This window comes from Oncorhynchus gorbuscha, linkage group LG08 (genome assembly GCF_021184085.1).
Source record: "Oncorhynchus gorbuscha isolate QuinsamMale2020 ecotype Even-year linkage group LG08, OgorEven_v1.0, whole genome shotgun sequence".
Taxonomy (NCBI): Eukaryota; Metazoa; Chordata; class Actinopteri; order Salmoniformes; family Salmonidae; genus Oncorhynchus; species Oncorhynchus gorbuscha.
The window spans coordinates 69,186,025-69,210,438 of NC_060180.1; the positions used below are offsets into that span (position 1 = coordinate 69,186,025).

General features: G+C 46.8%; 1 protein-coding gene across 2 annotated transcripts in view; it reads right to left on the reverse strand.

The window, feature by feature from the left end:
- The window catches only part of LOC124041019 (low-density lipoprotein receptor-related protein 8-like), a 194,351-nt gene extending 175,166 nt beyond the window's left edge, over positions 1-19,185 (reverse strand). For both annotated transcript variants that reach the window (XM_046358174.1, XM_046358173.1), the window contains exons 1-2: positions 19,035-19,185; positions 18,207-18,329 (exon numbers count right to left, since the gene is read on the reverse strand). In XM_046358174.1, the coding sequence (XP_046214130.1) occupies positions 18,207-18,329; positions 19,035-19,098 (187 nt within the window). In that variant the 5' untranslated portion in view covers positions 19,099-19,185. The remainder of the gene's footprint in view (positions 1-18,206; positions 18,330-19,034) is intronic.
- Positions 19,186-24,414: the final 5,229 nt, after the last annotated feature.

The following is a 24,414-nucleotide window of genomic DNA, read 5'->3' on the forward strand; positions in this document are numbered from 1 at the left end:
TCACCCAGGTCCATCTGTATTATCGATCCCAGTCTCTAGCCTTAACCTTGCTGCTCACCCAGCAGACTTCTTCACCCAGTTATCATTGGAAAAACCTTGAGATATCTCACATACAACATTGGAAAAACTATAGAAATAAAGAAGGACTGTCTACAGTATCTCTATGAGGAAAACTAACCGGATTTAGATTTCTTAAACATTATAGGCTACAGCACTGTACGCTATAGTCTAGAGGCACACAACAGTTGGGAAAACATCTCTTATCGACTCTAGCTGTAGACCAGAGTGTAATGGAGTTGGCTTGTCTACTGGGCCTTTTCCCCAGACTCTGTTCCCAAATATTTTATATAGTCGTGTCCCGTGTGGCTCAGTTGGTACAGCATTAGACTTGCAATGCCAGAGTTGTGGGTTTGATTCCCACAGTGGACCCACCATTGTAAGTCGCTCTGGATAAGAACGTATGCTAAATGACTTAAATGTAAAACTGTTCTCTCTCTCTCTCTCCATCTCTCTCTCTCTCTCTCTCTGTCTCTCTCTCTCTCTCTGTCTCTCTCTCTGTCTGTCTCTCTGTCTGTCTGTCTGTCTGTCTGTCTGTCTGTCTCTCTGTCTGTCTCTCTGTCTGTCTCTGTCTGTCTCTCTGTCTGTCTCGACTTGTCGATTGGTAAATGTGTCTACTTTCTAGCTGTGCCTCCGAGGGGGATAAATGCCAGCAACACTTATGGGAATAGGAATCACCAAGGTACATCTGCTACTGTTTCCCCATTGACCAGATAGTGGAATAATATAATTTCCACAACCTTCTGTCAACGCCGAGCTGATGTGACACGTAAACCTTGTGTCGATGTTTTGACATATGGTTTCGCGCTGCAATAGGAACACAATAAAACAAGGCATTAGGAGGGCATTACCAACTCGTAGAAAATGATGGTCTGATACAAACTGAGAAACAGCCTCAGTCAGCTACGGAACCTTCAACGGCGTCACCGACGATTTTCAGGCGAAAAAAAGCCTAATAGACATCACAATAAAAAAAAGGCAAATGACACAAAAAAACTCCCATTCCTACCAACAATAGCTTGTTTTTAAGTTTTTGATAAGTATTTTTGATGAGTATTTGTGTACTTTTTTTACTGCATTGTTAGCTAGTAATACAAACAGCTGGCTGCTATAACATCTGCTAAGCTGTGTTTGAATAAAGTTGGATTTGATTTTTTTTTTAAGTGGATGAACAGTGAAAAGGACATCGAGAAAGCCACACTGTAGTGTGTGTGTGTTGTTGTGAGTGATGCCTGCCCGCAACACCCCTATTAATCCCATCTCTCCTCTCTCTGAGCATTCACTAATCTGCCTTCAGTGTCTCACCAAATGATCTGAGTTAAAAACTGGATTTGAGCTGTGGACTCCTTAATGATCCCGTTAGGGGACTGACTGACTCTTAGTGGGAGGACACAGTGGACTCCTTAATGATCCCGTTAGGGGACTGACTGACTCTTAGTGGGAGGACACAGTGGACTCCTTAATGATCCCGTTAGGAGACTGACTGACTCTTAGTGGGAGGACACAGTGGACTCCTTAATGATCCCGTTAGGGGACTGACTGACTCTTATTGGGAGGACACAGTGGACTCCTTAATGATCCCGTTAGGGGACTGACTGACTCTTAGTGGGAGGACACAGTGGACTCCTTAATGATCCCGTTAGGGGACTGACTGACTCTTATTGGGAGGACACAGTGGACTCCTTAATGATCCCGTTAGGGGACTGACTGACTCTTAGTGGGAGGACACAGTGGACTCCTTAATGATCCCGTTAGGGGACTGACTGACTCTTAGTGGGAGGACACAGTGGACTCCTTAATGATCCCGTTGACTCTCTCGGACTGGAAGGACAGACAGACACAGTGCTGTGTGTAGGCCAGGAGTGAAAACACATACACACTCATGTATGTACGCACAAACACACACATACACGAGAATGTAGCCTATAAAACGAGGGTTGGGCGATGTCAACCATTGTCTTATTGTGATCATGTACTCATAAAACATTGTCATATACCATGGTACTGCCCCCTATTGGCCAACCACACACACATTCAAAAGTTTGGGGTCACTTAGAAATGTCCTTGTTTTTGAAAGAACAGGAAACTTGTCCATTAAAATAACATCAAATTGACCAGAAATACAGTGTAGATATTGTTAATGCTGTAAATTACTATTGTAGCTGGAAATGGCTGATTTGTTTAATGGAATATCTACACAGGAGTACAGAGACCCATTATCAGCAGCCATCAGTCTTGTGTTCCAATGGCACGTTGTGTTAGCTAATCCAAGTTTATAGTTTTAAAAGGCTAAATGATCATTAGAAAACCCTTTTGCAATTATGTTAGCACAGCTGAAAACTATTGTTCTGATAAAGAAGCAATAAAACGGGCCTTCTTTAGACTAGTTGAGTATCTGGAGCATCAGCATTTGTGGGTTCGATTACAGGCTAAAAATGGACAGAAACAAAGACCTTCTGAAACTCGTCAGTCTATTCTTGTTCTGAGAAATGAAGGCTATTCCATGCAAGAAATTGCCAAAAAACTGAAGATCTTGTACAACGCTGTGTACTACTCCCTTCACAGAAAAGTGCAAACTGTCTCTAACCAGAATAGAAAGAGGAGTGGAAGACAGCGGGTCATTTACAACATTAACAATGTCTACATTGTATTTCTGATCAATTTGATGTTAGTTTCATAGACCAATTTTTTAAATTTTCTTTAAAAAACAAGGACATTTCTAAGTGACCCCAAACGTTTGAACGGTAGTGTACATGTGGCCAATAATACTAATTTGGCAAACATCCCTGGTTTATTGATGGCGCTGGCTGTGTGGGTTGGTGGCCTTATGGGTTATCCACCCAATACATATGGAAGACAGGTACGTTTCTTAAAATTTCCGATACCTTTAAACCTTCCTGACGGAAACCGTGAACCACTCACACACACACACACCACACTCACAGCCCATCGTACCACACCAAAGAGAGAAGAATACTCTATAACCACAAGGTTACCTGAAAAAGAACAAATATTACTCTGCAACTCTGTCACCTGACAAAGATACCACAGGGATTGAACATGTTGTCTGATATGAGTCTGAACAAGTCACTGGGGAGCAAAACACAGAGGAATCACTGGGGAGCATAACACAGAGGAATCACTGGGGAGCATAACACAGAGGAATCACTGGGGAGCATAACACAGAGGAATCACTGGGGAGCATAACACAGAGGAATCACTGGGGAGCATAACACAGAGGAATCACTGGGGAGCATAACACAGAGGAATCACTGGGGAGCATAACACAGAGGAATCACTGGGGAGCATAACACAGAGGAATCACTGGGGAGCATAACACAGAGGAATCACTGGGGAGCATAACACAGAGGAATCACTGGGGAGCATAACACAGAGGAATCACTGGGGAGCATAACACAGAGGAATCACTGGGGAGCATAACACAGAGGAATCACTGGGGAGCATAACACAGAGGAATCACTGGGGAGCATAACACAGAGGAATCACTGGGGAGCATAACACAGAGGAATCACTGGGGAGCATAACACAGAGGAATCACTCACTGGGGAGCATAACACAGAGGAATCACTGGGGAGCATAACACAGAGGAAATCACTGGGGAGCATAACACAGAGGAATCACTGAGGGAGCATAACACAGAGGAATCACTGGGGAGCATAACACAGAGGAATCACTGGGGAGCATAACACAGAGGAATCACTGGGGAGCATAACACAGAGGAATCACTGGGGAGCATAACACAGAGGAATCACTGGGGAGCATAACACAGAGGAATCACTGGGGAGCATAACACAGAGGAATCACTGGGGAGCATAACACAGAGGAATCACTGGGGAGCATAACACAGATGAATCACTGGGGAGCATAACACAGAGGAATCACTGGGGAGCATAACACAGAGGAATCACTAGGGAGCATAACACAGAGGAATCACTGGGGAGCATAACACAGAGGAATCACTGGGGAGCATAACACAGTTGAATATTAGCAGTATATTGTTGTTTTTCTATAGCGCCAGATAATTGGATACGCCACCTGAACCATTGAACCAACCCACATCAACACCTGTCGCCCATCATGACTCTTGAAAGCTTTACATTTTTGCTTTCAGAAGACAACACTCCCAACGTGGGTTAACCTGAACCACTGAACCGAACACATTCACATCTGTTGTCTGTGTCAGGACTCAGGAGAACCAATAGCTAGAGGAGGAAATGCCATTTTGGAAGCGTTACATGTTCAGAACCAACGTGGAACCAATCACATCAATGTCCGTTGTAGTCGATCATGACCACAGCAGGTTGGTGGCACCTTAATTGGGGAGGATGGGCTTGTGGTAATGGCTGGAGTGGGAACAAGTGGAATTGTATCAAATACATCAAACAAATGGTTTCCATGGTTTCCATGTGTTTGATGCCATTCCATTCGCTCCGTTCCAGCCATTATTATGAGCCGTCCTCCCCTCAGCAGCCCCCACTGATCATGACAGAACAGAAGTCAACACAGTGCTGCAGTGCTATCGTGGATAAATAAATACATTCTTTCTCTTCGTCCCCGAGAACACAACGGGGAGCGAGTGCTGCACTGGGACACAGCAACACTGCTGCGCCAAAGTCATGACTAACCTCTGTGACGCCAATCAAACTGGTTCCCCCACCCAAAATAACATCCTGATATATAAGTGGACTGTGTTGGGGATTGGAGGAATTGTTTTGACACAGAAGAAGACGACACCACATCCAATCAGAGATTTGGTCCCGAGTGGCACCCTAGTAGTGCACCCTATGTAGGATATAAAGTGTAATTTGGGATGAACACTTCTTCTGAAGGAATAAACTAAATAAAATAAAAATATATTTAACCTTTATTTAACTAGGCAAGTCAGTTAAGAACATATATTTTTAAACCCTCCCCCTAACGATGCTGGGCCTATTGTGGGGGGGGTGTGGGGAGGGGGAGTGGAAAGAGAGAAAGAGTGTTTTAAGCCCATGTCTGGATTCATTTTTAGCTACAATATAGAAATAGAGAAAATAGACTAGAATGTATTGTTGGGTTCTGAGAATAATGAGATATTCATGTCGCTGAGGGAGAGAGGGTAATGTATAACGTTTACATTATGTCAGGATATGTTATTGTTAGTCATCATGGATCCTCTGGGAGGAGAAGAGACACAGTCTGGTACCAGTCACCGTGACAGCCGTGAGTTGGGGAGGAGTGAGCACTTTGGTGTAGAGGTCAGGTCAGATGAAGTGAGTAAGAACAGATATCACTAAGGTTCTGTCTATACACAGAGATGTATTGGCTGTTCAGATGTGTAGGAGGAGACTCGGCCTAGGAGAAAGTGTTAAATATCAGCGCTAGTGTGAAATGTCTTTATCTAATGTATTGACCCTCTGGGAAGAATAGACTTGGTTTAAGTTTTCATAGTGTCCTTGAGTTTTTACTCTGAAAATTAGAACCTAACAGAACATTAGACAAACTGTTGTTCTTGTCCATCCTTCATTCATGCTAGCACTGACTGTAATAATTGTGCTGTGGTTGATTTATCTAGCATAGATGAATGTGCTGAGTTGTAAGTCACTCTGGATAAGACCGTCTGCTAAAGATCTAAAATGTATAATCTCTGTTCAGAGACAAACAACAGAACTCTTTGAACCTGACATGGACAGACGTTCTCTCCTGGTATAGCTATTAAAACACATCTTTATTTTAAAGGAGTAGACTGTTGTTGAAGGAGTATTAATAATGGATTTAATTTAGCAGATGCTTGTAACCAAAGCCACTTAGAGATAGTCATGCATGCATTCATTTTTACGTAGGGGTGGTCCCGGGAATCGAACCCACTACACTGAAGCTGCAAGAATAGGCCTAGATCTATAAAATAAGATATTTGAATGACAGATGGAACGGCCAGTGAGATTTTAAAGAGAACTCTCCAAAAGATGAAATGGGAGAGATACACTCCTCATACCTTTATGGCACCCTATTCCCTTTATAGTGGGCCTTGGGCAAACGTCGTACACTATATAAAGGGAACAGGGTATCATTTGGGATACAGAGGGTATCATTTGTGAGATATTGCTATTAGAGGATATTAGAGGATTATGCCAAAGCACCATGTCAGGGTTGGTACCAATCTGAGTCCGGAACACTAGGGAGGATTCCTGTGTAGGATCCACAGTGTGGTCAACTTGTAGACAAGAGAAGAAGAGTGTCTCTGCATTCTAAAATGGAATAACTAAGCTACGTAACAACAAGGAGAGTGTCACAATGGTGTTATGGTATTCTGTGTTGCATAGGAACTCAATTGATTAATGTTTTCATATTTAATACAATACATAATTCATAAGCATAAAAATAAGCTGAGTGTAAAATGCCACTGTGTGTGTGTGTGTGTGTGTGTGTGTGTGTGTGTGTGTGTGTGTGTGTGTGTGTGTGTGTGTGTGTGTGTGTGTGTGTGTGTGTGTGTGTGTGTGTGTGTGTGTGTGTGTGTGTGTGTGTGTACGTACATATGCCTGAATGTGTTAGATTATGCATGCGTGTCTGTGTGCTAGCGTCTTCGTCCGTGTGTGAAGGTGTGTGAGGGGGTCGGTCAATGGGGACTACAGGGCTGGGATGGTTGGAGGGATGGGCTGGAGAGACAGGTGGGTGCTTAGGGAGGGCAGAGGGGGGGGGGATGGAGACCTACTGTAGAACAGCCACAGACTAGCATCAGTACCCCGCATCAGTACCAGCATCAGTACCCCGCATCAGTACCAGCATCAGTACCCCGCATCAGTACCCAGCATCAGTACCCCGCATCAGTATCAGTACCAGCATCAGTACCCAGCATCAGTACCCCGCATCAGTACCAGCATCAGTACCCCGCATCAGTACCCAGCATCAGTACCCCGCATCAGTACCCAGCAGAGGTCGACCAATTATGATTTAACGCCGATACCGATTATTGGAGGACCAAAAAAAGCCGATACTGATTAATCGGACTATTTTTTTTATTTTTGATGTATTTGTAATAATGACAAATACAACAATACTGAATGAACACTTATTTGAACTTAATATAATACATCAATAAAAATCCATTTAGCCTCAAATAAATAATGAAACATGTTCAATTTGGTTTAAATGATGCAAAAACAAAGTTTTGGAGAAGTAAAAGTGCAATAGGTGCCATGTAAGAAAGCTAACGTTTCAGTTCCCTGCTCAGAACATGAGAACATATGAAAGTTGGTGGTTCCTTCAAAACATTAGACTTCAATATTCCAAGATAAGAGGTTTTAGGTTGTAGTTAATATAGTATTTATAGGACTATTTATCTCTATACCATTTGTATTTCATATACCTTTGACTATTGGATGTTCTTATAGGCACTATAGTATTGCCAGTGTAACAGTATAGCTTCCGTCCCTCTCCTCGCTCCTCCCTGGACTCGAACCAGGAACACATCGACAACAGCCACCCTCGAAGCATCGTTACCCATGCAGAGCAAGGGGAATAACTACTCCAAGTCTCAGAGCGAGTGACGTTTCAAACGCTATTAGCGCGCACCCTGCTAACTAGCTAGCCATTTCACATCAGTTACACCAGCCATTAGGCTGATATGCTTGAAGTCATCAACAGCGCTGTGCTTGTGAAGAGCTGCTGGAAAAACGCACGAAAGTGCTGTTTGAATGAATGCTTACGAGCCTGCTGGTGCCTACCATCGCTCAGTCAGACTGCTCTATCAAATCATAGACTTAATTATAACATAATAACACACAGAAATACGAGCCTTTGGTCATTAATATGGTTGAATCTGGAAACTATCATTTCGGAAACAAAACGTTTTTTATTTCAGTGAAGTACAGAACCGTTCGGTATTTTATCTAATGGGTGGCATCCCTAAGTCTTCAATGTTATGTCATAATTACGTAACATTCTGGCAAATTAGTTCGCAACGAGCCAGGCGGCCCAAACTATTGCATATACCCTGACTCTGCATGCAATGAACGCAAGAGAAGTGACACAATTTCACCTGGTTAATATTGCCTGCTAACCTGAATTTCTTTTAGCTAAATATGCAGGTTTAAAAATATATACTTCTGTGTATTGATTTTAAGAAAGGCATTGGTGTTTATGGTAAGTACAGTCGTCCAACGATTGTGCTTTTTTCACAAATGCGCTTTTGTTAAATCATCCCCCAGCGTTGCATCGATTATATGCAACGCAAGACACACTAGATAAACTAGTAATATCATCAACCATGTGTAGTGATAACTAGTGATTATGATTGATTGATTGTTTTATATAAGAGAAGTGTAATGCTAGCTAGCAACTTGCCTTTGCATCTACTGCATTTGCGTAACAAGCAGGCTCCTCGTGGAGTGCAATGAGAGGCAGGTGGTTATTGCGTTGGACTAGTTAACTGTAAGGTTGCAAGATTGAATCCCCCAAGCTGACAAGGTGAAAATCTGTCGTTCTGCCCCTGAACCAGGCAGTTAACCCACCTTTCTGAGGCCGTAATTGAAAATAAGAATCTGTTCTTAATTGAATTGCCTAGTTAAATAAAAGGTACAAAAATATATATATATTTTTATCTGCAAAATTGGCACCCAAAAATACCCCAAAATAATAATTTCCGATTGTTATGAAAACTTGAAATCGGCCCTAATTAATCGGCCATTCCGATTAATCGGTCGATCTCTAGTACCCAGCATCAGTACCCCGCATCAGTACCCAGCATCAGTACCCCGCATCAGCTCCCAGCATCAGCTCCCAGCATCAGCACCCAACATCAGCACCCAGCATCAGTACCCCGCATCAGCACCCCGCATCAGCACCTCGCATCAGCACCCAGCATCAGCACCCAGCATCAGCACCCCGCATCAGTACCCCGCATCAGCACCCCGCATCAGTACCCAGCATCAGCACCCCGCATCAGCACCCCGCATCAGCACCCCGCATCAGCACCTCGCATCAGCACCCCGCATCAGCACCCCGCATCAGCACCCAGCATCATCATCCAGCATCAGTACCCCGCATCAGTACCCCGCATCAGCACCCAGCATCAGTACCAGCATCAGTACCAGCATCAGCACCCCGCATCAGCACCCCGCATCAGTACCCCACATCAGTACCCAGCATCAGCACCCAGCATCAGTACCCCGCATCAGTACCCCGCATCAGCACCCAGCATCAGCACCCAGCATCAGTACCCCGCATCAGCACCCAGCATCAGCACCCCGCATCAGTACCCCGCATCAGCACCCAGCATCAGCACCCAGCATCAGTACCCCGCATCAGTACCCCGCATCAGCACCCCGCATCAGCACCCAGCATCAGCACCCCGCATCAGTACCCCGCATCAGTACCCCGCATCAGTACCCCGCATCAGTACCCCGCATCAGCACCCAGCATCAGCACCCCGCATCAGCACCCCGCATCAGTACCCCGCATCAGTACCCCGCACCAGCACCCAGCATCAGCACCCAGCATCAGTACCCCGCATCAGCACCCAGCATCAGCACCCAGCATCAGTACCCCGCATCAGCACCCAGCATCAGCACCCAGCATCAGCACCCAGCATCCGCACCCCGCATCAGTACCCCGCATCAGTACCCCGCATCAGCACCCAGCATCAGCACCCAGCATCAGTACCCCGCATCAGCACCCAGCATCAGCACCCAGCATCAGTACCCCGCATCAGCACCCAGCATCAGCACCCAGCATCAGCACCCAGCATCCGCACACAGCATCAGCACCCAGCATCAGTACCCCGCATCAGCACCCAGCATCCGCACCCAGCATCAGTACCCCGCATCAGCACCCAGCATCAGCACCCAGCATCCGCACCCAGCATCAGTACCCCGCATCAGCACCCAGCATCAGCACCCCGCATCAGCACCCCGCATCAGTACCAGCATCAGCACCCAGCATCAGCACCCCGCATCAGCACCCCGCATCAGCATCCCTATCAACTGGTTGTGTTGGTTTTTTATTTAACAAGGCAAGTCAGTTAAGAACTAATTCTTCTTTACAATGACGGCCTACCAAAAGGCAAAGGCCTCCTGCAGGGACGGGTGCTGGGATTAAAATAAAATATATATACAAATATAGGGGAAAACACACAACACTACACTACATAAAGAGAGACCTAAGATAACAACATAGCATTGCAGAAACACATGACAACACAGCATGATAGCAAATTAGCAACATAACATGACAACAACAACATGGTAGCAGCACAAAACATAATACAAACATTATTGGGCACAGAAAACTGTACAAAGGGCAAAAAGGTAGAGACAACAATACATCACGCAAAGCAGCTACAACTGTCAGTAAGAGGGTCCATGATTGAGTCTTTGAATGAAGAGATTGAGATTAAACTGTCTAGTCTGAGTGTTTGTTGCAGCTCGTTCCAGTCGCTAGCTGCAGCGAACTGAACAGAGGAGCGACCCAGGGATGTGTGTGCTTTGGGGAACTTTTAACAGAATGTGACTGGCAGAACGGGTGTTGTATGTGGAGGGAGACTGAGGGAGATGCACTGTGTGACAGTGGTTTAAGATGAGCGGTCGAACTACACAAGAGAATGGCCATATTATTCAGACAATCAATGCCATATTCAAGCAAGAGGAACGCAGAAGATTCCTTCAAAGGCTTCATACCGTTTGACTCAATCTACAAACACACACACTTTACACAGTATAAATGCACCTGTCAACACACACACACACACACACACACACACACACACACACACACACACACACACACACACACACACACACACACACACACACACACACACACACACACACACACACACACACACACACACACACACACACACACATATATATTTCGACCATTATTCTACACGGTATTGTGAAGTGTGTACTGACCAGGACAGTAATTGTTCAGAAACCCAATAGAGTAATTGTTTAACTAGAGAAACAACAGTAACAATCTCTTCAGACCCGTCAGACCAAATCACTGGGTTGTACTGGCTTTCTGAACCATCTAGATCCTCCCCATTCTCTCCTCCTGCACAACATCTGTTGGACACGTTTAAACTCCACCGTCACACAGTACATCTCCCTGTGTCTTGTCCTTCTGCATCACACAGTACATCTCCCTGTGTCTTGTCCTTCTGTATCCCACTCCACCGTCACACAGTACATCTCCCTGTGTCTTGTCCTTCTCCATCACACTACACCGTCACACAGTACATCTCCCTGTGTCTTGTCCTTCTGCATCACACTACACCGTCACACAGTACATCTCCCTGTGTCTTGTCCTTCTGCATCACACAGTACATCTCCCTGTGTCTTGTCCTTCTGTAGCCCACTCCACCGTCACACAGTACATCTCCCTGTGTCTTGTCCTTCTGCATCACACTACACCGTCACACAGTACATCTCCCTGTGTCTTGTCCTTCTGCATCACACAGTACATCTCCCTGTGTCTTGTCCTTCTGTAGCCCACTCCACCGTCACACAGTACATCTCCCTGTGTCTTGTCCTTCTCCATCACACTACACCGTCACACAGTACATCTCCCTGTGTCTTGTCCTTCTGCATCACACTACACCGTCACACAGTACATCTCCCTCTGTCTTGTCCTTCATCACATGATACAGTAAACTCTGCTTATGTTCAGCCTCAAAAACACTTTCTACATTCTAAACTTTAATATAGAAAAATAAACTGTGCACTATCTAACCAGTATAGTCCTTTGACATCTGTTCTTGCCTTCTCCGTCACACGATTGGAAACTAAGTTAATTATACAATAGCCTGTGGACATTTTCTCATTCCTCTTTAACATACAGTACTACTGGTACAATAACTATCCAACTGATATATTAAAATCTAGCCTATATGAAAATGGGGGAAATTCTCCAATATGGCAAGGGTCTTGGCCCATTGACAGCAGGTCAACTGTGTGAGGAGAGGAGGATGCTGGCTGGCGACAATCTGGTTCAGAATAAGGCAAGGCACCCCTAGTGTTGCAACCCTACTCTCATGCTGACAAATAAATAGTTGTTTGATCATGTGCAGAGTGTTCTTGCAGCTGAGGCACCCAGTCAGTGGGTTGAATAAACTTGGTTTGAGCTTTTTGTAGTCGTCCGTTTGTTCAGAACCTAATGGCAGGTTGAAATAGTGCAATCATCAAATAGAAGTTGGCTCCTGCTAAAATCATTTTTTTTAGCAGCGTAACTGTTTAGCTTGCTGATATTTTTATCCATTCCAAAAGCATTTCTACAGATGACATTTCCAACATGCAACCCACTTACTGAAAACTTAACATTCAGTTGGACAGCAGGGCTGCTTGGAGTCAATTACCTTTTTATTCAGTCAATCCAGAAAGTAAACAAAAAATCTAATTCTCCACATTTCTTCTCTGTGAGAAAAATATGGTTTACTTCCTGGATTGAAATGTAATTGGACCCACTAACCCTGTTGGACATTAATAACGAGCAAACAGGTCCAGCAGACCAATACCTTACATCTACAACATAACAAATGTCCCAGACAGTATCCGGGGGTGTGGAACAGTGACACATTAATCTTTTAGGGAGTCTGAGATCGATGCTCCAAATGACGTGCTTTCACAGTGAGGTCTGACGACTCATCCTGCTGGTGTCACTGTCAGAGACAAGGGGGCTAGGATGTTAAGGGGGCTAGGATATCAAGGAGGCTAGGATGCCAAGGAGGCTAGGATGCCAAGGAGGCTAGGATGCCAAGGAGGCTAGGATGTCAAGGGGGCTAGGATGTCAAGGGGGCTAGGATGTCAAGGAGGCTAGGATGCCAAGGAGGCTAGGATGCCAAGGGAATAGGATGTCAAGGGGGCTAGGTTGTCAAGGAGGCTAGGATGCCAAGGAGGCTAGGATGTCAAGGGGCTAGGATGTTAAGGGGGCTAGGATGCCAAGGAGGTTAGGATGTCAAGGGGGCTAGGTTGTCAAGGAGGCTAGGATGCCAAGGAGGCTAGGATGCCAAGGGGCTAGGATGTTAAGGGGATAGGATGTCAAGGGGGCTAGGTTGTCAAGGAGGCTAGGATGCCAAGGAGGCTAGGATGTCAAGGGGCTAGGATGTTAAGGGGGCTAGGATGCCAAGGAGGCTAGGATGTCAAGGGGGCTAGGTTGTCAAGGAGGCTAGGATGCCAAGGAGGCTAGGATGCCAAGGGGCTAGGATGTTAAGGGGGCTAGGATGTCAAGGAGGCTAGGATGCCAAGGAGGCTAGGATGCCAAGGTGCTAGGATGCCAAGGAGACTAGGATGCCAAGGAGACTAGGATGCCAAGGAGACTAGGATACCAAGGAGATTAGGATGCCAAGGGGCTAGGATACCAAGGGGCTAGGATGCCAAGGAGACTAGGATGCCAAGGAGACTAGGATGCCAAGGAGACTAGGATGCCAAGGAGATTAGGATGCCAAGGGGCTAGGATACCAAGGGGACTAGGATGCCAAGGAGACTAGGATGCCAAGGAGACTAGGATGCCAAGGAGACTAGGATGCCAAGGAGATTAGGATGCCAAGGAGATTAGGATGCCAAGGGGCTAGGATACCAAGGAGACTAGGATGCCAAGGAGACTAGGATGCCAAGGAGACTAGGATGCCAAGGAGACTAGGATGCCAAAGGGCTAGGATACCAAGGCGACTCGGATGCCAAGGAGACTAGGATGCCAAGGAGACTAGGATGCCAAGGAGACTAGGATGCCAAGGGGCTAGGATGCCAAGGGGCTAGGATGCCAAGGAGACTAGGATGCCAAGGAGACTAGGATGCCAAGGAGACTAGGATGCCAAGGAGACTAGGATGCCAAGGAGACTAGGATGCCAAGGGGGCTAGGATACCAAGGGGCTAGGATACCAAGAGGCTAGGATGCCAAGAGGCTAGGATGCCAAGGAGACTAGGATGCCAAGGGGCTAGGATGCCAAGGAGACTAGGATACCAAGGAGACTAGGATGCCAAGGAGACTAGGATGCCAAGGGGCTAGGATACCAAGGGGCTAGGATGCCAAGGTGACTAGGATGCCAAGAGGCTAGGATGCCAAGGAGACTAGGATGTCAAGGGACTAGGATACCAAGGAGACTAGGATGTCAAGGAGACTAGGATGCCAAGGGGCTAGGATACCAAGGGGCTAGGATGTCAAGGGACTAGGATACCAAGGGACTAGGATACCAAGGGACTAGGATACCAAGGGGCTAGGATGCCAAAGAGACTAGGATGTCAAGGAGACTAGGATGCCAAGGGGCTAGGATGTCAAGGGGCTAGGATGTCAAGGGGCTAGGATACCAAGGGGCTAGGATGCCAAGGTGACTAGGATGCCAAGGAGGCTAGGATGCCAAGGGGCTAGGATGTCAAGGGGCTAGGATGTCAAGGAGACTAGGATGCCAAGGGGGCTAGGATACCAAGGGGCTAGGATACCAAGAGGCTAGGATGCCAAGGAGACTAGGATGCCAAGGGGGGCTAGGATGCCAAGGAGACTAGGATGCCAAGGAGACTAGGATGCCAAGGACTAGGATGCCAAGGGACTAGGATGTCCAAGGGGCTAGGATACCAAGGGGCTAGGATACCAAGGGGGCTAGGATACCAAGGGGCTAGGATACCAAGAGGCTAGGATGCCAAGGAGACTAGGATGCCAAGGGGCTAGGATGTCAAGGGGCTAGGATGCCAAGGAGACTAGGATGCCAAGGAGACTAGGATGCCAAGGAGACTAGGATGCCAAGGAGACTAGGATGCCAAGGGGGCTAGGATACCAAGGGGCTAGGATACCAAGAGGCTAGGATGCCAATGAGACTAGGATGCCAAGGGGCTAGGATGCCAAGGAGACTAGGATACCAAGGAGACTAGGATGCCAAGGAGACTAGGATGCCAAGGGGCTAGGATACCAAGGGGCTAGGATACCAAGGGGCTAGGATACCAAGGGGCTAGGATGCCAAGGTGACTAGGATGCCAAGAGGCTAGGATGCCAAGGAGACTAGGATGTCATAGGATACCAAGGAGACTAGGATGTCAAGGCCACTAGGATGCCACTAGGATACCAAGGGGCTAGGATGTCAAGGGACTAGGATACCAAGGGACTAGGATACCAAGGGGCTAGGATGCCAGGAGACTAGGATGTCAAGGAGACTAGGATGCCAAGGGGCTAGGATGTCAAGGGGCTAGGATGTCAAGGAGACTAGGATGCCAAGGGGGCTAGGATACCAAGGGGCTAGGATACCAAGAGGCTAGGATGCCAAGGAGACTAGGATGCCAAGGGGCTAGGATGCCAAGGAGACTAGGATACCAAGGAGACTAGGATGCCAAGGAGACTAGGATGCCAAGGGGCTAGGATACCAAGGGGCTAGGATACCAAGGGGCTAGGATACCAAGGGGCTAGGATGCCAAGGTGACTAGGATGCCAAGAGGCTAGGATGCCAAGGAGACTAGGATGTCAAGGGACTAGGATACCAAGGAGACTAGGATGTCAAGGAGACTAGGATGCCAAGGGGCTAGGATACCAAGGGGCTAGGATGTCAAGGGACTAGGATACCAAGGGACTAGGATACCAAGGGGCTAGGATGCCAAAGAGACTAGGATGTCAAGGAGACTAGGATGCCAAGGGGCTAGGATGTCAAGGGGCTAGGATGTCAAGGGGCTAGGATACCAAGGGGCTAGGATGCCAAGGTGACTAGGATGCCAAGGAGGCTAGGATGCCAAGGAGACTAGGATGTCAAGGGACGAGGATACCAAGGAGACTAGGATGTCAAGGAGACTAGGATGCCAAGGGGCTAGGATACCAAGGGGCTAGGATGTCAAGGGACTAGGATACCAAGGGACTAGGATACCAAGGGGCTAGGATGCCAAGGAGACTAGGATGTCAAGGAGACTAGGATGCCAAGGGGCTAGGATGTCAAGGGGCTACGATACCAAGGGGCTAGGATGCCAAGGAGACTAGGATGTCAAGGGGCTAGGATACCAAGGGGCTCAGGCTTTATCGCCATAATACATCTAAATGCTGTACGAAGTCGTTGTGGGTGTGAGAGAGAAAGAGATCTATCTGCATTGTGTCCCGTCACCCACCAACCCCCCTTTACGCTACTGCTACTCTCTGTTCATCATATATGCATAATCACTTTGGCCATATCTACATGTACATACTACCTCGATCAGCCTGACTAACCGGTGTCTGTATGTAGCCTCGCTACTTTTATAGCCTCGCTACTGTTAGTTTTCACTGTCTTTTACTGTTGTTTTATGTCCTTACTTACCTATTATTCACCTAATACCTTTTTTGCACTGTTAGTTAGAGCCTGTAAGTAAGCATTTCACTGTAAGGTCTACTACACCTGTTGTATTCTGTGCACGTGACAAATTAACTTTGATTTGATTTGAAAGAGAGAGAGAGACTGTGTGGGGGGTGTGGAAGAAATGTGAAAGGTGTGCTGGGGGTGTGTATCATGTGGGGGGTGTGTGGGGGTGATTGTGTATGTGGGTGTGTGTGGAGGTGTGTGTGTGTCTGTCTGTCTGTGTTGCTCCTGAAAACATAGTACACGGACTGGGCCTCTCCACTGAAAACATAGGACACTGGCTGGGCCTCTCCACTGAAAACATAGGACACGGGCTGGGCCTCTCCACTGAAAACATAGGACACGGGCTGGGCCTCTCCACTGAAAACATAGGACACGGGCTGGGCCTCTCCACTGAAAACATAGGACACGGGCTGGGCCTCTCCACTGAAAACATAGTACACGGGCTGGGCCTCTCCACTGAAAACATAGGACATAGGCTGGACATGAGTCTGGCAGCATTCTAGCTACCTATCAAAACTCTATCTATAGGCTTCTATACTGTATACTAGCTGTCAGCCGATTACACTGTGTGGGTGGGAAGAAATGAGAAAGATGTGCTGTCCAATCATCTTTCACGCCTCCACCACGAATTCCACCAGCGGCCTGAGACCCCAAAATAGCCTGGAACTCTCGACAACAGGAGTTACATCACCTGCTACACCATCGGGCCCTAGAGCAGGGATGGCCCCGACCCCTGTTAAAAGTTGCCCATCCCTGCCCTAGAGCTTCCCAACTCAGGTGTGAGGTTACAACTGTCAATTCCCCTAACTCTATCCTCTTGGTGCCTATCCTCCTGGTGCCTATCCTCCTCGTGCCTATCCTCCTCGTGCCTATCCTCCTGGTGTCTATCCTCCTGGTGCCTATCCTCCTGGTGTCTATCCCCCTGGTGTCTATCCTCCTGGTGTCTATCCTCCTGGTGCCTATCCTCCTGGTGTCTATCCCCCTGGTGTCTATCCCCCTGGTGTCTATCCTCCTGGTGTCTATCCCCCTGGTGTCTATCCTCCTGGTGTCTATCCTCCTGGTGTCTATCCTCCTGGTGTCTATCCCCTGGTGTCTATCCTCCTGGTGTCTATCCCCCTGGTGTCTATCCTCCGGGTGTCTATCCCCCTGGTTCCTATCCTCTTGGTCTTTCAATCACGAGTGGGAAAGATTTACTTGCAAGGCAGTAGCTACCCGGTTCAAAATAACTACCAAGAGATTCTGCCAGTCAAATAAAAGTTACTCTCTTTTAACATTATCTGACAAACGTTTCTGTGATGCAAAGACAACAAACCACCATAATCTACCAAATGTTTCTGTGATGCAAAGACAACAAACCACCATAATCTACCAAATGTTTCTGTGATGCAAAGACAGCAAACCACCATAATCTACCAAATGTTTCTGTGATGCAAAGACAGCAAACCACCATAATCTACCAAATGTTTCTGTGATGCAAAGACAGCAAACCACCATAATCTACCAAATATGCCAAAGTGTCACTGTTAAATCAAATCAAATGTATTTATAAAGCCCTTCGTACATCAGCTGATATCTCAAAGTGCTGTACAGAAACCCAGCCTAAAACCCCAAACAGGAAGCAATGCAGGTGTAGAAGCACGGTGGCTGGGAAAAACTCCCTAGAAAGGCCAAAACCTAGGAAGAAACCTAGAGAGGAACCAGGCTATGTGGGGTGGCCACTCCTCTTCAAACAGTTACACCAGTCACGGTCTGTTTATCCAGTGTCAGGTGAGTTTGTAGGCTAAAAGCAATTGAAAACGGGAGACAAACTTTTAAAAGATCATTTAAAAGACATTTTTGTTTTTCCACTTACCACAGTTTTCCTCGTCGCTGTTGTCTGAGCAGTCGTCATCGTCATCGCACCTCCAGATGGTCGGTATACACCTTCTGTTATTGCACTGAAACTGGCCTTCCTCACACTCTTCTGCCACTGCTCCTGCAATGTGTGTGTGTGTGTGTGTGTGTGTGTGTGTGTGTGTGTGTGTGTGTGTGTGTGTGTGTGTGTGTGTGTGTGTGTGTGTGTGTGTGTGTGTGTGTGTGTGTGTGTGTGTGTTGGGGTGGGCACACATTAATATGCATCCTCAAAAGGCACGCACTCAAACTGTCATTCGTAAATGAATGCCTACTTGATATTCAGCATATTCATTCAGTCAGTAAGTATTGACTGAGGATTCTGTTTACGAGCGTCACTTAGAGGCTGTTTTGTTAAAGGCAACTGGAGACACAATTGTAACGGACCGATTCTGTAGACCTAATTGATCATTATAGGCTACAATTGAATAAACCACATCGTTACAATGAGACAAAGATTCATGTTGCCAGCCTACTGCCCCACATCCCATGTTGCAATTATATGGATGCTGCCTCACATCCAAGGAGGAACACATGCCAAGTAGACGAACAAATTGTCCATAAATGTTCTCATTTATTTTACATCGAAAATACAGTTTAAACGCCCCCAATTTTTGTATTGTGTACCATTTTCATTGAGCTTTCAGAAACAATGAGGGGTTGTCCCACATTGCTCTAGCGCTACCATCCGGAGGAGACCGCATCTGGACCCCTCTCTCTGTTTAGCGTATTACGGGTATAATTTTAACCGATTACCATCATTTTAGTGATCAAGGAAAATAGGACCAACCTTTTGAGCAGTGTTTTAGGACAAACAAATGAAAGATCAGTAGTTTCCTTATATCCGTCCACATTTCTGGAGGAGGTGATGGAGCTCATACACAAACAAAGCCTGTCCGAAAATCCGTTCTTCTAGCGATGCGACGGTGTTAGCCTACTTTACCGGCCGAACCCCCCTTGCCTTGCCTCAGCCTCACTGGCAATTTGAATCGGTGACGACGGCGTGTATGGGCGGGGATTGTGCCAAGAAAATAAAGCAGTCTTTTTAATTAACGCGCCCCATTCTTTACTGCCGTGAATGTGTGTAGTCTACTGTAGTCTATCATTTTTACAATGTTCTACAGAAAGGCCAAAACACTGTCGGGAATTCCCAAAACTAAGAATGAACTTTTGTTCTTCACTCGTGATGGATAGGCAGGAATGCATGAGGATGCATAGACCAACAACGCACATAATAACTTATTACAGTATCCGAGTCTATAGATGAAAACAATATATAACAAAGGTTTAAAATAACAACTCTACAGTGGACCTTCAGGACAAAGCTCTTACCTGAACAGATTTAATTGTATTCGTTTTATAATGTTCCCCACTAATTAGGGTCCCTTGGAAACAAGGACCAAAACGAAGGTTTGTCCTACCACAATAATGCACAATAAACCATGTTTTATTAATTTAATATCTAATTGATTTTTTTCTGCAAAATAATTGTATGTATCACATAAATATTGAAGAGAGAGCGACACACAGACACAGACACACACACACACACACGCACAGACAGACAGACAAGACAGACAGACAGACACACACACACACACAAACACGCACACACACACAGAGACAGACAGAGCAAGAGAGAGATACACGATCAATCAATGTATTTGTAAATCCCTTTTTACAGGGCTGTACAGAAACCCAGCCTAAATCCCCAAACAGTAAGCAATGCAGATGTAGAAGCACAGTGGCTAGTAAAAACTCCCTAGAAAGGCAGGAACCTAGGAAGAAACCTAGAGAGGAACCAGGTTCTCAGTGGTGGCCAGTCCTCTTCTGGCTGTGCCAGTTGGAGATTATAACAGTACATGGCAAAGAAGTTCAAACCTTCATAGATGACCAGCAGGGTCAAGTAATAATAATCACAGTGGTTGTAGAGGGTGCAACAGGTCAGCACCTCAGGAGTAAATGTCAGTTGGCTTTTCATAGCCAATCATTCAGAGTTATAGACAGCTGGTGCGGTAGAGAGAGAGAGAGTCGAAAACAGCAGGTCCGGGACAAGGTACAACGTCAGGTGAACAAGTCATGGTTCCATAGCCGCAGGCAGAACAGTTGAAACTGTAGCAGCAGCACGGCCAGGTGGACTAGGGACAGCAAGGAGTCATCAGGCCAGGTAGTCCTGAGGCATGGTCCTAGGGCTCAGGTCCCCCGACAGAAGAGAGAGAGAGAGAGAGAGAGAGAGAGAGAGAGAGAGAGAGAGAGAGAGAGAGAGAGAGAGAGAGAGAGAGAGAGAGAGAGAGAGAGAGAGAGAGAGAGAGAGAAGGAGAAAGAGAAAGAGAGAATTAGAGGGAGCATACTTAAAATTCACACAGGACACCAGATAAGACAGGAGAAATACTCCAGATTTAACAGACTGATCCTAGCCCCCGACACATAAACCATTTCAGCATAAATACTGGAGGCTGAGACAGGAGGGGTTGGGAGACACTGTGGCCCCCTCCGACTATACCCCCGGACAGGGCCAACCAGGCAGGATATAACCCCACCCACTTTGCCAAAGCATAGCCCCCACACCACTAGAGGGATATCTTCAACCCCCAACTTACCATCCTGAGACAAGGCCGAGTATAGCCCACAAAGACCTCCCTCACGGCACGAACCCGATGGGTGCACTAACCTGGGCAGGAAGATCACGTCAGAGACTCAACCCACTCAAGTGACGCACCCCTCCTAGGGATGGCATGGAAGAGCACCAGTAAGCCAGTGACTCAGCCTCTGTAATAGGGTTAGAGGCAGAGAATCCCAGTGGAGAGAGGGGAACCTGGCCAGAACACTTCTACCCAGCTGGCTCTACAATCAGACAGACACAGGCAGACAGGCAGGCAGGCAGGCAGGCAGGCAGACAGGCAGACAGACAGACAGACAGACAGACAGACAGACAGACAGACAGACAGACAGACAGACAGACAGACAGACAGACAGACAGACAGACAGACAGACAGACAGACAGAACAGTAAGGTGGAGTGGGGAACTAGGCAAATATAAATGGGGTTAAGCCGGTCAAACGATTCTGCACCTGCAGGTGTTTAAAACACTGGACTTGTGTGCCAGCAGATGCTCAACGTGTGCATCTTTTAAAAAAGGGTCAAGAGAGTCCCTCTGTGGCTTTTCTCTATCTTGCACCAGCGCGAAAAGTTACAGTAGGAGCTCCCCCCTTGACACTGCCATATATTTTTAACAACCCTAATCTTAATAGACACCAAACTATTATGAAGACAAAAACACCTCTCGTCTAATATGCAAATGGTAAGGTGAGCAAAGTCTCCGGCTAGCTCCCTGTGGTGGCAGCACAACATTACTACTACATTACCCACCATACAACTGTTTAACTGGTTGTGCTTAACACAGTGAGGTTTCTGCACTGTGGTGAGGGGGGGGGGAGCACAACATTACTACTACATTACCCACCATACAACTGTTTAACTGGTTGTGCTTAACACAGTGAGGTTTCTGCACTGTGGTGAGGAGGGGGGGAAGCACAACATTACTACTACATTACCCACCATACAACTGTTTAACTGGTTGTGCTTAACACAGTGAGGTTTCTGCACTGTGGTGAGGAGGGGGAAGCACAACATTACTACTTCCCATTACCCACCATACAACTGTTTAACTGGTTGTGCTTAACACAGTGAGGTTTCTGCACTGTGGTGAGGGGGGAGCACAACATTACTACTACATTACCCACCATACAACTGTTTAACTGGTTGTGCTTAACACAGTGAGGTTTCTGCACTGTGGTGAGGGGGGAGCACAACATTACTACTTCCCCCTCATTACCCACCATACAACTGTTTAACTGGTTGTGCTTAACACAGTGAGGTTTCTGCACAGTGGTGAGGGGGGGGGGAGCACAACATTACTACTTCCCCATTACCCACCATACAACTGTTTAACTGGTTGTGCTTAACACAGTGAGGTTTCTGCACTGTGGTGAGGGGGGAGCACAACATTACTACTACATTACCCACCATACAACTGTTTAACTGGTTGTGCTTAACACAGTGAGGTTTCTGCACTGTGGTGAGGGGGGAGCACAACATTACTACTTCCCCCTCATTACCCACCATACAACTGTTTAACTGGTTGTGCTTAACACAGTGAGGTTTCTGCACTGTGGTGAGGGGGGAGCACAACATTACTACTTCCCCCTCATTACCCACCATACAACTGTTTAACTGGTTGTGCTTAACACAGTGAGGTTTCTGCACTGTGGTGAGGGGGGGGGGAGCACAACATTACTACTTCCTCCTCATTACCCACCATACAACTGTTTAACTGGTTGTGCTTAACACAGTGAGGTTTCTGCACTGTGGTGAGGAGGGGGGGGGGAAGCACAACATTACTACTTCCCCCTCATTACCCACCATACAACTGTTTAACTGGTTGTGCTTAACACAGTGAGGTTTCTGCACTGTGGTGAGGGGGGAGCACAACATTACTACTTCCCCTCATTACCCACCATACAACTGTTTAACTGGTTGTGCTTAACACAGTGAGGTTTCTGCACTGTGGTGAGGGGGGGGGGGAAGCACAACATTACTACTTCCCCCTCATTACCCACCATACAACTGTTTAACTGGTTATGCTTAACACAGTGAGGTTTCTGCACTGTGATGAGGGGGGAAGCACAACATTACTACTTCCCCCTCATTACCCACCATACAACTGTTTAACTGGTTATGCTTAACACAGTGAGGTTTCTGCACTGTGATGAGGGGGGGCACAACATTACTACTTCCCCCTCATTACCCACCATACAACTGTTTAACTGGTTATGCTTAACACAGTGAGGTTTCTGCACTGTGATGAGGGGGGGGGGGGGCACAACAATGGGTATTTACAGTGTCGACGATCTCCTCGCCAAAACAAACGGTGCCGTAAATCAAATCTAGGCCACGACCACTGCTGACAGCAACAAAAATCTGTCATTTAATGGAGATTTAAACTGAAGTGGAACTTAATCCCACCACCACCCCCTCCTTCCAACACACACACACACACACACACACACACAACAATAATATCCTTGGCCAATCAGAGCGTTGAACCAAAGAGTGAAACATGTTGTTATGCCTGTTATCATGGATGCATTGATGAGTGAAAAATACATTTTGGAGGCCATTGTGCTCAGACGTGATAAAATACATTTCAGGCATTACTGCCTAAGAGTCAATGTCTTGAGTGCTGTGCAAACAAAAATACAATATCTGACTTTCAGCCCACTGTGGAAACCTCCTCTTGCCCCAGTGAGCAACAGCAGAAATTGGGGGCCTGAATGTCACTGATTATGGCTGTCTCATTCTCCACGGGGATAGGGGGCGAGAGGCATCTGTTCCCTTGCCAGATGAGAAATACTGAAGAACTGAACTAGACACCTCTTGAAAGTTACATGATCTTCAATGTAAGGATAAGTGAAAGGATATAATCTCTCTCAGACAAAGATGATGTTACACTTGTTGTAACCGTCTCTCTGTTCTCATTTTGCTTTGCAATTTCCCAGGAAATATAACAAGTGGCTGCCTCAGACGAGAGGCCCTGTCAGCGGCAGATCTACCTGATCCAGTCACAAACTGATCCTCCCCCCTACTACCTGATCCAGTCACAAACTGATCCTCCCCCCTACTACCTGATCCAGTCACAAACTGATCCTCCCCCCTACTACCTGATCCAGTCACAAACTGATCCCCCACCACTACCTGATCCAGTCACAAACTGATCCTCCCCCTACTACCTGATCCAGTCACAAACTGATCCTTCCCCCTACTACCTGATCCAGTCACAAACTGATCCTCCCCCCTACTACCTGATCCAGTCACAAACTGATCCTCCCCCCCACTACCTGATCCAGTCACAAACTGATCCTCCCCCTACTACCTGATCCAGTCACAAACTGATCCTCCCCCCACTACCTGATCCAGTCACAAACTGATCCTCCCCCTACTACCCGATCCAGTCACAAACTGATCCCCCCCTACTACCTGATCCAGTCACAACTGATCCTCCCTCCCCCCCCACTACCTGATCCAGTCACAAACTGATCCTCCCCCCACTACCTGATCCAGTCACAAACTGATCCTCCCCCTACTACCCGATCCAGTCACAAACTGATCCC